Raw genomic sequence first — 19,097 nt, 5'->3', positions numbered from 1 at the left:
TCATTTTTGATATTTGTTAACTGATCACATGGATTTAAAGAAATTGAATACTAGGTGTAGATCGAAGTATACATTCAATGTGAAATCCTTCAAACTCTTGGAATTATTGTACGCACCACTCTTGGAGATAAGTATCCATTTCATTAAATGGAAGAATAATACAAAGTCCATAAAAATAGTTAATGTGTTACTATCATTTCACATAGTAGTAGCAATAATATTGCTTATAGTTTTAAATCTTCTACTATGTCCCTGCTGATTTTGATTCTTAAAATCACCCTCAAGATAATACTGTTACTTCTGTATTCTCATTTAATTGTCACATCTTTAAAGGGAACAAGCAGACCAGATTACATCCATGTTCCAGATGAGAAAACTGAGGTTCAGGAAAGCTGGAGGCCCCACAGTTGATCAGTGTAAAAAAAAAAAAAAAAAAAAAAAGATAATATTTTAATCTCCACTTAACAAATGAGAAAACAATCTCTGAGAGGTTAGGGAGGTTGCAGTAAGTGTCAGGGCTTGGATTTACATCTCATTTGGCTGGATTCAAAAACCTTGTGTATTTTGCACTGTGTCATGCGGCCTGCCTCACAACTCCTTTCTACAGATTATAGAGCTGAAGGATTGCTAGAAATGACACCCTGGTGCGCCTCTCCCCACCCCAAGAAAATTGTACTCAGTTGAATCACAGGGTTTACCCAAGGGAGAGGAAGATAACGCATTTCCAAAACTTTAGCACAGCTCAGTCCACTCGACAGCCCCAAGAGAGGGGGTGTGTCTTTGGGATATTAACACTGCTTTCTCCTTCAGGCCCTGCCCACCTAGTCACTGATGAGTCCAAAGCCTTCCCCCTTGCTCTGTCGAATCTCACGTACACAGCCATTCCCAGATCGGGATGTGTGTTCTGAATCAAGTAATTCGCTATGGAATGCAAATCATTATATCATATAGATGTGTTTTTCAAAATCTGATTAATGGTCAGTGCTTGTATATCTTATTTCCCATTTATGGGAAGGTAAACTTTATTCACCTGTGTGATTTTGAGAGGCAGAGAAGCATTTTCTCCTCACTTTTCATTCTTTTTGCTTTCTAATTTGCTATTAAGCTGTTGCAGATCACAAACTAAGAGCATGATTGCTAATTCCATTAGAAGAGCAGATAGTAGTGGGAGTCCTTGACCTCTTAAAAAGTGCCAGGCTTTCTGGGCACGGTGGCTCACGCCTGTTCCGAGCACTTTGGGAGGCCAAGGCAGGTGGATCACCTGAGGTCAGGAGTTTGAGGCCAGCCTGGCCAACATGGTGAAACCCTGTCTCTACTAAAAATACAAAAATTAGCTGGACGTGTTGGCACACGCCTGTAATCCCAGCCACTTGGGAGGCTGAGGCAGGAGAATCGCTTGAACCAGGGGTTGGGGGAGCGGGGAGGAGGTTGCAGTGAGCCAAGATCTCACCATTGCACTCCAGCCTGGGCAACAAGAGCGAAACTTCGTCTCAAAAAAAAAAAAAAAAAAAAAAGTTCCAGGCTTTGGAGGGCTTGGGAAATTGTCCATGGAGTGTCTTCAAACTGCGAGCCCTAGTTATGGTAGTACAGGCTCATCCTAACTACCCTCCTTTTTTCTGGAAGCTGTCATTTTGGTCATTGTGGTAATACCATATTTAATCTGTTTCAACTCCAGCGAGATTTATAGTCTCTGATGTTGCTTTTAATTCTTCTCATGTGTTGCCCACTTATTTGCAAACTGGTCTTCTTAATCCATGCTTAAACTCTGCATATCAATTAGTCTTTCTTTAACTATAAAAATGAAACTGTCACAAACTCATGCATATTTAAACCTATTTTTTAAACTCATTTGCTTATCAGATCTATTTTAAGAGCATGGTCATATTCGTTTTTGCCTTCTGTCCCAAATCCTCACTCTCCTGTAACAGTCTCCATTTAAATGTTTACAAAGGATTTGTCCTTTTATATATTTTGCACATTATTTTGGTACTCCAGAGATAAAACCTAAAAGCAACAATAAACTCTGCAAATTTGGTTTCACTTCCAAACGATATGATTGCCTCCCCCACCTCACACACACCAAAAAAGCTTTATCCCAGTCAACTTTCTTAAACATCTAGGCAAATATTATTGAACTATTAATACTTTCACTTGAAATGTATTACAATGTATTAAATGTATTATGTGTTACCTTATATAACACTGTAGTCTCCTTTAATTAACAAGTAGAGAGTTAACAGTAAGTTAAACATTGAACATCTGCAAGAAGAAGAGTTGAATTTACAGTTTTCTTTGTCATAGTGGCTTAAGAAAGATTTGAGAGAACAACTGAAGTATAATACTTTCCTTCCTCTCTTTCTTGCCTTGTCTTTTCAGGCACTTCCACAACTTACAGAATCTTAGTTTGGCTTATTGCAGACGGTTCACAGACAAAGGCTTACAGTACCTGAACTTGGGGAATGGATGCCACAAGCTCATCTATCTGGACCTCTCCGGCTGCACCCAGGTTTGTCTTTCAGTCTTCTCTTTGCTGCGGTGTGTGAGGAAGTTCTGCAGAGAACGGGCTGCATTCAGCCCTCACGTTATACTAATGCTGTGCACGGACTGCAGCACACTTTTCAGAGGTTTTAAATTACATGGCCCCAGCTGCTGACATTTTCCCCAGGATCGCTACTATAGGCTCTTGGCTTCCTTCCACTGGAGTGTCACACAGACAAACAGGCAGAGCTCATTGGATGAAGAAACAGACCACTTTTGTGGAGACAGTCTGAGCACAAGTCTAAAGCAGAGTCCAAGTCCTGAAAACTCTGGAGTTGCTACCAAGACACAAACAAAGAGAATGTTTTGAGGGAGAATTTTGCACGGGATTCCTGAAAAGTCAATTAACTCCCACATGGGTTTTTTTGGGGGTAAAATGCTATAAGTGATAAATAGGAAAAGAAAATACAACAAAAACTTGTAATTTAAAAAATTGCATTACACCGTTGGGCTGAATAACATGAAGATTTGAGATCTGCGTGGGAAAATATTTTAAGTTTGAGGGAACAGGACTTGGAAAGTTGGGCAGAAAATTGGATCAAGTTGTGGAGGATAGGGCATGGCACTTTGGAAGTAGCTACTGCCTCATTGATAGTTTCTTCTGCTTTAACTTCAAAAGATTTAAGCCATAATTCTTTTAACTTATTTTCTTCTGCCTCTCTGTGTATTTTATTAATTTGGTTTCATAGTATGTTCATTATTCTATGAGAATAATATAATAGCACAGGTGAGAACTGGCTGAAATATTGATAGTTATCATTTCTTGAGTCATTACCGTATGCCAAGCATTGTGTTGAGTGCTATACACAGATCAGATTTACTTCTGATACAATGCTGTGATGGTATGTATTTACTATGCTTATTTACAAATGAAGAGACCAAGGCTCAGGGTGGTTGAATAAGTTGCCGAAGTTTGCACAGCTGATGAAAGCACGTGGTACTAGTACAGTTTTAAGCATCTGTTGGTAGGTACTGGGGCAGGCAGAGTTCCCTGGGATAGCGGGAAATACAGGGGCAGCACGGGTTTCTCCCCCAGCGTTCTTGAATGGATAGAATTCTTACCTAGTCACCTCCACTGACATCTTGTGGTATCCTGATGCACTGGGTGGTCTGGAGGGAGCTGGGGCAAGGAGGGGAGGATTCTAAGTTAGGGCTGTAAACATCTAACATTCATATTTGTTTAAAACTGATCTGCTGATGTATAGCTTTTTAAACATCAACATCTACCATAACTTTGACTGAGATGGCATTGACGTTCTCCTCAGCATGACTGAATTTTAGAGCGGCTTCTTACTGACTGTAGGCCCTGACTTCTTGTTTTCTTGTTTCTTAGAGCACTTGTTTTAGAAAACTTGGAATTGTAAGTTCTTTCTCTGCCTACCTTGAGATATCTTTTTAACAAAAGCTTCTTGACAGTTTTACAACTCAGGAAAGTCTTCCTCAAGGACCTGGGATCTATCCCTTTGATATATAATCATCAAAGAAGATACCTCTCAGTTCCTGTGGGTAGGTAGAAGACTCACTTTGATGGACACCAATTAGCAAACGCCAATGGCCCAATCACGGAGAAAAATATTTGCAAACCCAGGAACAACTTAATGTGCTTGACATATCCCACTGATAAGCCTCCCCCTTAACTGTAAATCCTTCAGTACTTTTCTAACTCGCCCTTGTGCTTAAACCCTCCTCATGGTATGACTTAACTCCTTGTTCTTCTCAGTTTCTCAATTACCATGAGGCAATTATTATAGCAACAACACACAAATGTATACACAAGTGTCCTAAGGATAAATATTCTCAGACACAGTAAAGTTGAAATGAGAGGCTTCAAATCTATGACCTACTGCCCAGATATTCATACAAAACACACATAATTGGAGGACGTGGAGCAAGATGGTGGAACAGAAGGCTCCACCCATTGTTCCCTGCCTAAGGACACCAAGTTAACAACTATCTACAGAGAAAAACACCTTCGTATGCTTTTAGGCTGGGCGCAGTGGCATATGCCTGTAGTCCTGGCATTTTGGGAGGCTGAGGCAGAAGGATCACTTGAGGCCAGGAGTTCAAGACCAGCAACATGGTGGGACCCACGTCTCTACCAGAAATGCAAAAAATTGGCCAGGCATGGTGGTGCGTGCCTCTGGTCCCAGCTGCCTGGGAGGCTGAGGTGGGAGGGTTGACTGAGCTTGGGAGGTTGAGGCTGCAGTGAGCTGTGATCCCACCACTGCGTTCCAGCCTGGGAGAAGGAGTGAGATCTTGCCTCAAATAATTAAGTAAATTTGTTAATGCTTTTCTCTTGCACACCTGTATTTTGTTAGGAGTGTTGGCTGTCACCCTTATGGGTGAAAAAAGGTATCGTACCTTTCTGCCCCATGGTACTAACAGGACAGAGACCTCAAGTGTCTAATAGCTGCTTGGTGGTGGTAAGGGGCAAGAGGAGCAGTGCATGGGGATTCATGTGGTGTCTAAGAAGGTGGCATCCAGCAGGGCATAGGCTGTGTACAGTTGAGAGCCCGTGACAAACTGTAAAACAGAGATTGGAGCCCGAGCCACCCTGAAGCACACACCACGCCGAGAGCTTTCCCAGGGCATCGCATACAGCACTCCATGTGAATAAAGACCCCCTCTCCCCAACACACAAAGAAAAAAAAGAAAGAAAAAGAAAAAACACCTTCATAAGAACCAAAAATCAGACGAGCAGTCGTACCTGGTTTTAATTTCATATGGCTGAAAGAGTCACTGAAGAGATAGAAACAATAGTCCTGAATCGCAAGTGCCACCCCTCCAGCATGGTGCAGAGAGCCTCTCTGGGCGCTGGGGAAGGGAAAATACAGCAATTGTGAGGCATTGAACTCAGTGCTGTCCTGTTGAATCAGAGAGGAAAACTGGACCAAACTCAGCTGATGCCCACCCACGGAGGGAGCATTTAACCCAGGCCTAGACACGGGAATTGCCAGTCCCAGCAGTCAGAACTTGAGTTCTGCAAACCTCACTACCGAGGGCTACAGTGCACTGTGCCTCCAGGTAAACTTGAAAGGCAGTCTAGGCCATCAGGACTGTAACTCTTAGGCAAATCCTAGAGCTCAACTAGGCCCAGAGACAGTGGACTGAGGGGTACATGACATACTGAGACACCAGCTGGAGCAGCCAAGGGAGTACTGGCATTGCCCCTCAACCAGCCCCAAGCCGCACAGCTCATCGATCCAAAAGAGACCCCTTCCTTTCCCTTGAGGAGAGGAGAGGGAGAGTGGGGAGGACTTTGTCTTGCATCTTGGATACCAGCTCAGCCACGGCAGGATAGGGCACCAGTCAGAGTCATAAGGCCCTCGTTCCGGGTTCTAGCTCCCAAGTTGCATTTCTAGACACACCCTGGGCCAGAAGGGAACCTGCTACCTTGAAGGAAGGGACCCAGTCCTGGCAACATTCATCACCTGCTAACTGAAGAGCCCTTGGGCCCTGAATAACTAGCAGCAATACACAGCTACTACATTGAGGGCCTTGGGTGAGCCTCTGTGACTTGCAGGCTTCAGGTGAGACTCAGCATACTACCAGCTAGGGTAGCTATGGGGCAAAACTCTTCTGCTTGAGAGGGAAAAGCAGTGGGGACATTGTCTTACACCTTAGATACCAGCATGGCCACAGGAGGGTAGAGCACTGAGGCAGGTTCTTGGGGTCCCCGATTCCAGGACTTGACTCTTGTATGGCAATTCTGGACCTGCCCTGGGCCAGAGGGGAGCCCACTGCCCTGAAGGATGAGTCCCAGGTGAGGCAGCATTCACCACAAGCTGACTTAAGAGCCCTTGGGCCATAAGAGAACATCATTGGTAGCCTGGCAATACTCTTCATGGCCTGGGGTGGCGGTGGCTACAGGGTAAGGTTCCTCTGCCTTTGGAAAGGGGCAGAAGAGTGGGAAGGACTACATCCTATAGTTTGCATGCCACCTCAGCCGCAATGCAGTAGAACACCAAGTAGACTTCTAAGGTTTTTGACTTTAGTCCCTGATTCCCAGAGGGCACCTAAGGACTCACCTGGGGTCTGGGGGACCTCGCCACCCTGAAGAGAAGGACACAGGCCTGGCTGGCCTTGCCACCTGCTGATTGTAGAGCCCCAGGGCCTTGAACGAACAATGGCAGTAGCCAGGAAGTGGTTACAGCAGGCCTTGGGCAAGAGCCAGTGCTGTGATAGGTTCAGGTCTGACCCAGTGCAATCATAGTGGTGGAGGCCACAGGGGTGCTTGTTTCACTCTACCACCAGTTTTCACTCTACCACCAGTGGCTCAGAACAGAGAGAGAGAGACTCTGTTTGGGAAACAGAAGAGAAGAGAACAAGAGCCTCTGCCTGGTAATCCAGAGAATTTTTCCAGATCTTGTCCCAGACCATCAAGGTGGTACCTTGACAAGTGTGCAACAACCACAGCATTACTGGGCTTGGGGTGCCCACTAAAGCAGATACAGCTTAGATTACAACACTCAAGTCCTTTCAAATATCTGGAAGGCCTTCCCAAGAAGGATGGCTACAAATAAGCCCAGGCAGTGAAGACTACAATAAATACCTAACTTTTCAGTGCCCAGACACTGAAGAATACCAGCATCAATACCATCCAGGAAAACATGACCTTACCAAATGAACTAAATAAGGCACCAAGGGGCAATCCTGGAGAAACAGAGATATGTAATCTTTCAGACAGAGAATTCAAAATAGCTATGTTGAGGAAACTCAAATGAATTCAAGATAACACAGAGAAGAAATTCAGAATTCTATCAGATAAATTTAACAAAGAGATTGAAATAATTAAAAAGAAACAAATTCTGGAGCTGAAAAATGCAATTGGTGTGTTGAAGAATGCATCAGAATCCTTTAATAGCAGAATTGATCAAACAGAAGAATTAGTGAGCTTAAAGACTGTTTGAAAATATGCAGTCAGAGGAGACAAAAGAAAAAAGAATGAGTCTTTATAGCAGCATGATTTATAATCATTTGGGTATATACCCAGTAATGGGATGGCTGGGTCAAATGGTATTTCTAGTTCTAGATCCTTGAGGAATCACCACACTGTCTTCCACAATGGTTGAACTAGTTTATAGTCCCACTGACAATGTAAAAGTGTTCCTATTCCTCCACATGCTCTCCAGCACCTGTTGTTTCCTGACTTTTTAATGATCACCATTCTAACTGGTGTGAGATGGTATCACATTGTGGTTTTGATTTGCATTTCTCTGATGGCCAGTGATGATGAGCATTTTTTCATGTGTCTTTTGGCTGCATAAATGTCTTGTTTATTGCGGCACTATTCACAATAGCAAAAACTTGGAACCAACCCAAATGTCCATCAATGATAGACTGGATTAAGAAAATGTGGCACATATACACCATGGAATACTATGCAGCCATAAAAAAGGATGAGTTCATGTCCTTTGTAGGGACATGGATGAAGCTGGAAACCATCATTCTCAGCAAACTATCGCAAGAACAGAAACCAAACATCGCATGTTCTCCCTCATAGGTAGGAGTTGAACAGTGAGAACACTTGGACACAGGGTGGGGAACATCACACACTGGGGCCTGTTGTGGGGTGGGGGCACAGGGGAGAGATAGCATCAGGAGATATACCTAATGTAAATGACAAGTTAATGGGTGCAGCACACCAACATGGCACATGTATACATATGTAACAAACCTGCACATTGTGCACATGTACCCTAGAACTTAAAGTATAATATTAAAAAAAAAGAATGAAAAACAATGAAGCACACCTATGGGATCTAGAAAATAGCTTCAAAAGGGCAGATCTAAGAATTATTGGCCTTAAGGAAGAGGTAGACAAAGAGATAGAGGTAGAAAGTTTATTCAAAAGGAAATAACACAGCCTGGCCAACACGGTGAAACCCTGTCTCTACTAAAAATATAAAAATCAGGCAGACGTGGTGGTGGGTGCCTGTAATCCCAGCTATTCAGGAGGCAGAGGCAAGAGAATTGTTTGAACCCAGGAGGTGGAGGTTGCAGTGAGCCAAGGTTGTGCCACTCCATCCAGCCTGGGCAACAGAGCAAGACTCAGTCTCAAAAAAAAAAAAAAAAAAGAAAAAAATCAAACAAACAAACAAAAACCAAAGAGATATAATACCAGCGAACCTCCAGAAACCTAGAGAAGGACATAAATATCCAAGTACAAGAAGGTTATAGAACATCAAGCAGATCTAACCCAAAGAAGACTACTTCAAGGCATTTAATAATCAAGCTCCCAAAGGTCAAGGACAAAGAGAGGATCCTAAAGGCACCAAGAGAAAAGAAACAAATAACATACAATGGAGCTCCAATACATTTGGCAGCGAACTTTTCAGTGTAAACCTTACGTGCCAGAAGAGAATGACATGACATTTTTAAAATGCTGAAGGAAAAAAAACTTTTACCCTAGAATAGTGTATCTGGTAAAAATATCCTTCAAACATGAAGGAGAAATAAAGACTTTCCCAGACAAAAGCTGAGGGACTTCATCAACTGTCCTGTACTACAAGAAATGCTAAAGGGAGTACTTCAATCAGAAAGAAAAGCAAGCAATAAATAATCACCTGAAGTTGCAAAACTAACCAGTAATAGTAAGTACACAGAAAAACACAGAATTTTATAACACTATAACTGTGGTGTGTAAACTACTCTTATCCTAAGTAGGAAGACTAAATGATGAACCAATTAAAAATAACTACAACAACTTTTCAAGACATAATCAGTACAATGAGATATAAATAGAAGCATCAACAAGTTAAAAAGTGCGGCAGGGGGACAAAGTTAAAGCATAGTGATATGGTTTGGCTGTGTCCCTGCCCAAATCTCATCTTGAATTCCCATATGTTGTGGGAGGTAGTTGAATCATGGGGGCAAGTCTTTCCCATGCTGTTCTCATGATAGTGAATAAGTCTCACAAGATCTGATGGTTTTATCAGGGGCTTCCGCTTTTGAATCTTTCTCATTTTTTTCTTGCTGCCGCCATGAAAGAAGTGCCTTTTGCCTCCCGCCATGATTCTGAGGCCTCCCCAGCCATGTGGAACTGTAAGTCCAATTAAACCTCTTTTTCTTCTCAGTCTCAGGTATGTCTTTATGAGCAGCATGAAAATGGACTAATACACATAGAATTTTTATTAGTTTTTGTATGTTTATTTGTTTGTTTATGCAAGCAGTGGTAAGTTGTTATCAGATTAAAACAATGGGTTTATAGGCTAGTATTTGCAAGCCTTATGGTAACTTCAAGCCAAAAATCACACAGTAGATACACAAAAAAGTAAAAAGCAAGAAATTAAATAATATCACCAGAGAAAATTGCCTTCAGTTGAAGAAGACAGGAAGGAAAGAAAGAAGAAAAAGACCACAAAACAACCAGAAGACAGATAACAAAATAGCAGGAATAAGTAGGTCCTTACTTATCAATAATAATATTGAATGTAAATGGACTAAACTCTCCAATGAAAAGATATAGAATGGCTGAATGGATGAAAAAACAAGATACATTGATCTCTTGCCTACAAGAAACAGACTTCATCTATAAAGACACACATGGACTGAAAATAAAAGAATAGAGAAAGATATTCTATGCCAATGAAAACCAAAAAATAATGGGAGTCACTATACTTATATCAGACAAAATAGGTTTAAGACCAAAACTATAAGAACAGACAAAGAAGGTCACTATGTAATGATAAAGGAGCCAATTCAGCACGAAGATATAACAATTTTAAATATATATGCACCCAACACTGGAGCACCCAGATATATAAAGCAAATATTATTAGTGCTGGAGAGAGATGAACCCCAATACAATAGTAGCTGGAAACTTCAACACCCCACTTTCAGCATTGGACAGATCTTCCAGACAGAAAAGCAACAAAGACACATCAGACTTAATCTGCACTATAGACAAAATGGATCTGATAGATATTTACAGAACATTTCATCCAAGAGCTGCAGAATACACATTCTTTTCCTCAGCACATGGATCATTCTCAAGGATAGATCATATGTTAGTTCACAAAACAAATCTTAAAACATTGAAAAAAACTGAAATAATATCAAGCATCCTCTCTGACTACAATGGAATAAAACTAGAAATTAACAGCAAGTAGAATTTTGGAAACTATACAAATACATGGAAGTTAAACAATATGCTCCTGAATGACCAGTGGGCCAATGAAGAAATTAAGAAGGAAATTGAAAAATTTCTTGAAACAAATGATAATGGAAACACAACATACCAAAACCTATGGGATACAGCAAAATCAGTACTCAGGGAATTTTATAGCTATAAGTGCCTACATCAAAAAAGAGGAAAAACTATAAATAAACAAACTGATAATGCATCTTAAAGAACTAGAAAAGCAAGAGCAAACTAAACCCAAAATTATTAGAAGAAAAGAAGTAAAGATCAGAGGAGAAGTAAATGAAACTGAAATGAAAAAACCAATACAAAAAGATCAATGAAATGACAACAAAAAAAGATCAATGAAACAAAAAGTGGGTTTTTGAAAAGTTAAACAAAGTTGACAAATGTTTACCAAGATTAAGAAAAAAATGGGGAGGAGCCAAGATGGCCGAATAGGAACAGCCCCAGTCTACAGCTCCCAGCATGAGAGACGCAGAAGACGGGTGATTTCTGCATTTCCATCTGAGGTACCGGGTTCCTCTCACTAGGGAGTGCCAGACAGTGGGTGCAGGACAGTAGGTGCAGCACACCGTGCGCCAGCCAAAGCAGGGCGAGGCATTGCCTCACTCGGGAAGCGCAACGGGTCAGGGAGTTCCCTTTCCTGGTCAAGGAAAGGGGTGACAGACGGCACCTGGAAAATCAGGCCACTCCCACCCGAATACCACGCTTTTCCAACGGGCTTAGGAAACGGTGCACCAGGAGATTATAGCCCGCACCTGGCTCGGAGGGTCCTACGCCCACAGAGTCTCACAGATTGCTAGCACAGCAGTCTGAGATCAAACTGCAAGGTGGCAGCAAGGCTGGGGGAGGGGTGCCCGCGATTGCCCAGGCTTGCTTAGGTAAACAAAGCAGCCAGGAAACTCGAACTGGGTGGAACCCACCACAGCTCAAGGAGGCCTGCCTGCCTCTGTAGGCTCCACCTCTGGGGACAGGGCACAGACAAACAAAAAGACAGCAGTAACCTCTGCAGACTTAGATGTCCCTGTCTGACAGCTTTGAGGAGAGCAGTGGTTCTCCCAGCATGCATCTGGAGATCTGAGAACGGGCAGACTGCCTCCTCAAGTGGGTCCCTGACCCCTGACCCCTGAGCAGCCTAACTGGGAGGCACTCCCCAGTAGGGGCAGACTGACACCTCACATGGCTGGGTACTCCTCTGAGACAAAACTTCCAGAGGACCGATCAGACAGCAGCATTCGCGGATCACAAAAATCCGCAGTTCTGCAGACAGTGCTGCTGATACCCAGGCAAACAGGGTCCGGAGTGGACCACTAGCAAACTCCAACAGACCTGCAGCTGAGGGTCCTGACTGTTAGAAGGAAAACTAACAAACAGAAAGGACATCCACACCAAAAACCCATCTGTACATCACCATCGTCAAAGACCAAAAGTAGATAAAACTACAAAGATGGGGAAAAAACAGAGCAGAAAAACTGGAAACTCTAAAAAGCAGAGCACCTCTCCTCCTCCAAAAGAACGCAGTTCCTCACCAGCAACAGAACAAAGCTGGACGGAGAATGACTTTGACGAGTTGAGAGAAGAAGGCTTCAGACGATCAAACTACTCCGAGCTACAGGAGGAAATTCAAACCAAAGGCAAAGAAGTTGAAAACTTTGAAAAAACTTTAGACGAATGTATAACTGAATAACCAATACAGAGAAGTGCTTAAAGGAGCTGATGGAGCTGAAAGCCAAGGCTCGAGAACTACGTGAAGAATGCAGAAGCCTCAGGAGCTGATGCGATCAACTGGAAGAAAGGGTATCAGTGATGGAAGATGAAATGAATGAAATGAAGCGAGAAGGGAAGTTTAGAGATAAAAGAATAAAAAGAAACAAAGCCTCCAAGAAATATGGGACTATGTAAAAAGACCAAATCTGCGTCTGATTGGTGTACCTGAAAGTGACGGGGAGAATGGAACCAAGTTGGAAAACACTCTGCAGGATATTATCCAGGAGAACTTCCCCAGTCTAGCAAGGCAGGCCAACATTCAGATTCAGGAAATACAGAGAACACCACAAAGATACTCCTCGAGAAGAGCAACTCCAAGACACATAATTGTTAGATTCACTAAAGTTTAAATGAAGGAAAAAATGTTAAGGGCAGCCAGAGAGAAAGGTCGGGTTACCCACAAAGGGAAGCCCATCAGACTAACAGCTGATCTCTCAGCAGAAACTCTACAAGCCAGAAGAGAGTGGGGGCCAATATTCAACATTCTTAAAGAAAAGAATTTTCAACCCAGAATTTCATATCCATCCAAACTAAGCTTCATAAGTGAAGGAGAAATAAAATATTTAACAGACAAGCAAATGCTGAGAGATTTTGTCACCACCAGGTCTGCCCTAAAAGAGCTCCTGAAGGAAGCACTAAACATGGAAAGGCACAACCGGTACCAGCCACTGCAAAATCATGCCAAAATGTAAAGACCATCGAGACTAGGAAGAAACTGCATCAACTAACGAGCAAAATAACCAGCTAACATCATAATGACAGGATAAAATTTACACATAACAATATTAACTTTAAGTGTAAATAGACTAAATGCTCCAATTAAAAGACACAGACTGGCAAATTGGATAGAGTCAAGACCCATCAGTGTGCTGTATTCAGGAAACCCATCTCACGTGCAGAGACACACATAGGCTCAAAATAAAAGGATGGAGGAAGATCTACCAAGCAAATGGAAAACAAAAAAAGGCAGGGGTTGCAATCCTAGTCTCTGATAAAACAGACTTTAAACCAACAAAGATCAAAAGAGACAAAGAAGGCCATTACGTAATGGTAAAGGGATCAATTCAACAAGAAGAGCTAACTATCCTAAATATATATGCACCCAATACAGGAGCACCCAGATTCATAAAGCAAGTCCTGAGTGACCTACAAAGAGACTTAGACTTCCACACAATAATAATGGGAGACTTTAACACCCCACTGTCAACATTAGACAGATCAACGAGACAGAAAGTTAACAAGGATACCCAGGAATTGAACTCAGCTCTGCACCAAGTGGACCTAATAGACATCTACAGAACTCTCCACCCCAAATCAACAGAATATACATTTTTTTCAGCACCACACCACACCTATTCCAAAATTGACCACATAGTTGGAAGTAAAGCTCTCCTCAGCAAATGTAAAAGATCAGAAATTATAACAAACTGTCTCTCAGACCACAGTGCAATCAAACTAGAACTCAGGATTAAGAAACTCACTCAAAACCGCTCAACTACATGGAAACTGAACAACCTGCTCCTGAATGACTACTGAGTACATAACGAAATGAAGGCAGAAATAAAGATGTTCTTTGAAACCAACGAGAACAAAGACACAACATACCAGAATCTCTGGGACACATTCAAAGCAATGTGTAGAGGGAAATTTATAGCACTAAATGCCCACAAGGGAAAGCAGGAAAGATCCAAAATTGACACCCTAACATCACAATTAAAAGAACTAGAAAAGCAAGAGCAAACACATTCAAAAGCTAGTAGAAGGCAAGAAATAACTAAAATCAGAGCAGAACTGAAGGAAATAGAGACACAAAAAACCCTTCAAAAAATTAATGAATCCAGGAGCTGGTTTTTTGAAAGGATCAACAAAATTGATAGACCGCTAGCAAGACTAATAAAGAAGAAAAGAGAGAAGAATCAAATAGACGCAATAAAAAATGATAAAGGGGATATCACCACCGATCCCACAGAAATACAAACTACCATCAGAGAATACTACAAACACCTCTACGCAAATAAACTAGAAAATCTAGAAGAAATGGATAAATTCCTCCACACATACACTCTTCCAAGCCTAAACCAGGAAGAAGTTGAATCTCTGAATAGACCAATAACAGGCTCTGAAATTGTGGCAATAATCAATAGCTTACCAACCAAAAAGAGTCCAGGACCAGATGGATTCACAGCCGAATTCTACCAGAGGTACAAGGAGAAACTGGTACCATTCCTTCTGAAACTATTCCAATCAATAGAAAAAGAGGGAATCCTCCCTAACTCATTTTATGAGGCCAGCATCATCCTGATACCAAAGTCTGGCAGAGACACAACCAAAAAAGGGAATTTTAGACCAATATCCTTGATGAACATTGATGCAAAAATCCTCAATAAAATACTGGCAAACCAAATCCAGCAGCACATCAAAAAGCTTATCCACTATGATCAAGTGGGCTTCATCCTTGGGATGCAAGGCTGGTTCAATATACACAAATCAATAAATGTAATCCAGCATATAAACAGAACCAAAGACAAAAACCACATGATTATCTCAATAGATGCAGAAAAGTCCTTTGACAAAATTCAACAACCCTTCATGCTAAAAACTCTCAATAAATTAGGTATTGATGGGACGTATCTCAAAATAATAAGAGCTATCTATGAGAAACCCACAGCCAATATCATACTGAATGGGCAAAAACTGGAAGCATTCCCTTTGAAAACTGGCACAACACAGGGATGCCCTCTCTCACCACTCCTATTCAACATAGCGTTGGAAGTTCTGGCCAGGGCAATCAGGCAGGAGAAAGAAAGAAAGGGTATTCAATTAAGAAAAGAGGAAGTCAAATTGTCCCTGTTTGCAGATGACATGACTGCATATTTAGAAAACCCCATTGTCTCAGCCCAAAATATCCTTAAGCTGATAAGCAACTTCAGCAAAGTCTCAGGATACAAAATCAACGTGCAAAAAACACAAGCATTTGTATACAACAATAATAGACAAACAGAAAGCCAAATCATGAGTGAACTCCCATTCACAATTGCTTCAAAGAGAATAAAATACCTAGGAATCCAACTTACAAGGGACGTGAAGGACCTCTTCAAGGAGAACTACAAACCACTGCTCAAGGAAATAAAAGAGGATACAAACAAATGGAAGAACATTCCATGCTCATGGGTAGGAAGAATCAATATGGTGAAAATGGCCATACTGCCCAAGGTAATTTATAGATTCAATGCCATTCCCATCAAGCTACCAATGACTTTCTTCACAGAATTGGAAAAAACTACTTTAAAGTTCATATGGAACCAAAAAAGAGCCTGCATCGCCAAGTCAATCCTAAGCCAAAAGAACAAAGCTGGAGGCATCACACTACCTGACTTCAAACTATACTACAAGGCTACAGTAACCAAAACAGCATGGTACTGGCACCAAAACAGAGGTATAGATCAATGGAACAGAACAGAGCCCTCAGAAATAACGCCGCATATCTACAACTATCTGATCTTTGACAAACCTGAGAAAAACAAGCAATGGGGAAAGGATTCCCTATTTAATAAATGGTGCTGGGAAAACTGGCTAGCCATATGTAGAAAGCTGAAACTGGATCCCTTCCTTACACCTTATACAAAAATTAATTCAAGATGGATTAAAGACTTAAACGTTAGACCTAAAACCATAAAAACCCTAGAAGAAAACCTAGGCATTACCATTCAGGACATAGGCATGGGCAAGGACTTCATATCTAAAACACCAAAAGCAATGGCAACAAAAGCCAAAATTGACAAATGGGATCTAATGAAACTAAAGAGCTTCTGCACTGCAAAGGAAACTACCGTCAGAGTGAACAGGCAACCTACAAAATGGGAGAAAATTTTCACAACCTACTCATCTGACAGAGGGCTAATATCCAGAATCTATAATGAACTCCAACAAATTTACAAGAAAAAAACAAACAACCCCATCAAAAAGTGGGCAAAGGATATGAACAGACACTTCTCAAAAGAAGACATGTATGCAGCCAAAAGACACATGAAAAAATGCTCATCATCACTGGCCATCAGAGAAATGCAAATCAAAACCACAATGAGATACCATCTCACACCAGTTAGAATGGCAATCATTAAAAAGTCAGGAAACAACAGGTGCTGGAGAGGATGTGGAGAAATAGGAACACTTTTACACTGTTGATGGGACTGTAAACTAGTTCAACCATTGTGGAAGTCAGTGTGGCGATTCCTCAGGGATCTAGAACTAGAAATACCATTTGACCCAGCCATCCCATTACTGGGTATATACCCAAAGGACTATAAATCATGCTGCTATAAAGACACATGCACACGTATGTTTATTGAGGCACTATTCACAATAGCGAAGACTTGGACCCAACCCAAATGTCCAACAATGATAGACTGGATTAAGAAAATGTGGCACATATACACCATGGAATACTATGCAGCCATTAAAAATCATGAGTTCATGTCCTTTGTAGGGACATGGATGAAATTGGAAATCATCATTCTCAGTAAACTATCGCAAGGACAAAAAACCAAACACTGCATGTTCTCACTCATAGATGGGAATTGAACAATGAGAACACATGGACACAGGAAGGGGAACATCACACTTTGGGGACTGTTGTGGGGTGGGGGGAGCGGGGAGGGATAGCATTAGGAGATATACCTAGTGTAAATGATGAGTTAATGGGTGCAGCACACCAGCATGGCACATGTATACGTATGTAACTAACCTGCACATTGTGCACATGTACCCTAAAACTTAAAGTATAATAAAAAAAAAAGAAGATGTATTTTAAGAAAACATGTACTTTCTAAAAAAAAAGAAAAAAATAACACCAACGTGGTGCATGTATACATATGTAACAAACCTGCACATTGTGCACATGTACCCTAGAACTTAAAGTATAAAAAAAAAAGAAAAAGAAAAAAAGAGAGAAGATCCAAATAAATAAAATCAGAATGAAAACTGACACATTACAACTGTTACTGCAGAATTCAAAGGATCATTAGTGGCTAGTATGACCAACTATATGCTAACAAATTTGAAAATCTGGAAGAAAGGGACAAATTCCTAGACACATACAAGCTACCAAGATTAAACAGGGAAGAAATCCAAAATCTGAACAGACCAATAATAAGTAATGAGATTGAAGCTGTAATAAAAAGTCTCCCAGTAAAGAAAAACTTGGGACCTGATGGTTTCACTGCTGAATTCTACCAAACATTTAAAGAAGAACTAATACCAATCCTACTGAAACTATTCTGAAAAGTAGAGGAAGAAAGAGTACTTCCAAACTAATTCTATGAGGCCAGTATTACCCTGATACCAAAACCAGACAAAGATACAGCAAAAAAAAAAAAAAAAAAAAGGAAAGAAAAGAAAACAAAACTACAGGCCAATATCTCTGATGAATATTGATGCAAAAATCCTCAAAAAACTACTAGCAAACCGAATTCAACAATACATTAGAAAGATCATTCAACATGACCAAGTGGGATTTATCCCTGGGATGCAAGGATGGTTCAACATATGCAAATCGAGCAGTGCGACACATAGCATCAACAGAATGAAGGATAAAAACCATATAATCATTTCAGTTGATGGTGGAAAGCATTTGATCAAATTCAACATCTCAACGTAGCATTATGGAGCAGGAGAGAAAAAAAATTAAAAAAAATTCAATATCCCTTCATAAGAAAAACCCTCAAAAAACTAGGGATAGAAGAAACATACCTCAACATAATAAAAACAATGTATGACAGGCCCACAGCCAGTATCATACTGAATAGGGAAAAACTGAAAGCCTTTCTTCTTAAGATCTGGAACATGATAAGGATGCCTGCTGTCACTACTGTTATTCAACATAGTACTGAAAGTCCTAGCTAGAGCAATCAGACAAGAAAAAGATATAAAGAGCATCCAAATTGGAAAGGAAGAAGTCAAATTATCCTTGTTTGCAGATGATACAATCTTATATTTGGAAAAACCTAAGGTCTCCACAAGAAAACTATTAGAACTGTAAATTCAGTAAAGTCACAGGATAAAAAATTGACATACAAAAATTAGTAGCATTTCTATATGCCAACAGTGAACAATGTGAAAAAGAAATAAAAATGTAAACCCATTTACAATAACCATACATTAAGTTAAATAACTAGGAATTAACCAAAAAAGTAAAAGAGGTCTATAATGAAAACTATGAAACACTGATGAAATAAATTGAAGAGGACACCAACAATTGGAAAAACATTCTGTCTTCATGGATTGGAAGAATTGATATTATTAAAATATCCATGCTACCCAGAGCAATCTACAGATTCAATGAAATCCCTATTAAAATACCAGTGACATTCTTCACAGAAATAGAAAAAACAATCCTAAAATTTATATGGAACCACAAAAGACCCAGAATAGCCAAAGCTATCCTAAGCAGAAAGAACAAAACTAGAAGAATCACATTACCTGACTTCAAATTAACAGAAGTAAAGTAAGCAAAACAACATGGCACTGACATAAAAACAGACACATAGACCAATAGAACAGAATAGAGAACCAGAAACAAATCTATACACCGACAGTGGACTCATTTTCAGCAAAGGTGCCAAGGCCATACATATTGACAGTCTTTTCA

General features: G+C 40.8%; 2 protein-coding genes across 25 annotated transcripts in view; one reads left to right on the top strand and one right to left on the bottom strand.

Annotated features, from left to right (window-relative positions):
• The window catches only part of FBXL13 (F-box and leucine rich repeat protein 13), a 277,460-nt gene that overhangs the window by 160,300 nt on the left and 98,063 nt on the right, over positions 1–19,097 (top strand). For 11 of the 22 annotated variants that reach the window (XM_054559619.2, XM_054559615.2, XM_054559613.2 and 8 more), the window contains 2 exons: positions 2,377–2,506; positions 9,529–9,582. In XM_054559619.2, coding sequence (XP_054415594.1) covers positions 2,377–2,506; positions 9,529–9,582 — 184 coding nt within the window. The remainder of the gene's footprint in view (positions 1–2,376; positions 2,507–9,528; positions 9,583–19,097) is intronic. The other 11 variants (XM_054559623.2, XM_054559618.2, XM_054559621.2 and 8 more) reach the window with 1 other exon arrangement.
• The window catches only part of FAM185A (family with sequence similarity 185 member A), a 191,567-nt gene continuing 175,199 nt past the window's right edge, over positions 2,730–19,097 (bottom strand). The window contains exons 9-10 of one of the 3 annotated variants that reach the window (XM_054559636.1): positions 5,246–5,352; positions 2,730–2,816 (exon numbers count right to left, since the gene is read on the bottom strand). In XM_054559636.1, coding sequence (XP_054415611.1) covers positions 5,275–5,352 — 78 coding nt within the window. In that variant the 3' untranslated portion in view covers positions 2,730–2,816; positions 5,246–5,274. Of the gene's footprint in view, positions 2,817–5,245; positions 5,353–19,097 lie in introns of those variants that run through there. The other 2 variants (XM_054559639.2, XM_054559640.2) reach the window with 2 other exon arrangements.

Source organism: Pongo abelii, chromosome 6 (genome assembly GCF_028885655.2).
Source record: "Pongo abelii isolate AG06213 chromosome 6, NHGRI_mPonAbe1-v2.0_pri, whole genome shotgun sequence".
Lineage (NCBI taxonomy): Eukaryota > Metazoa > Chordata > Mammalia > Primates > Hominidae > Pongo > Pongo abelii.
The sequence above is the reverse complement of the archived record's forward strand: the minus strand, read 5'-3'. Positions and strand labels throughout refer to the sequence as shown.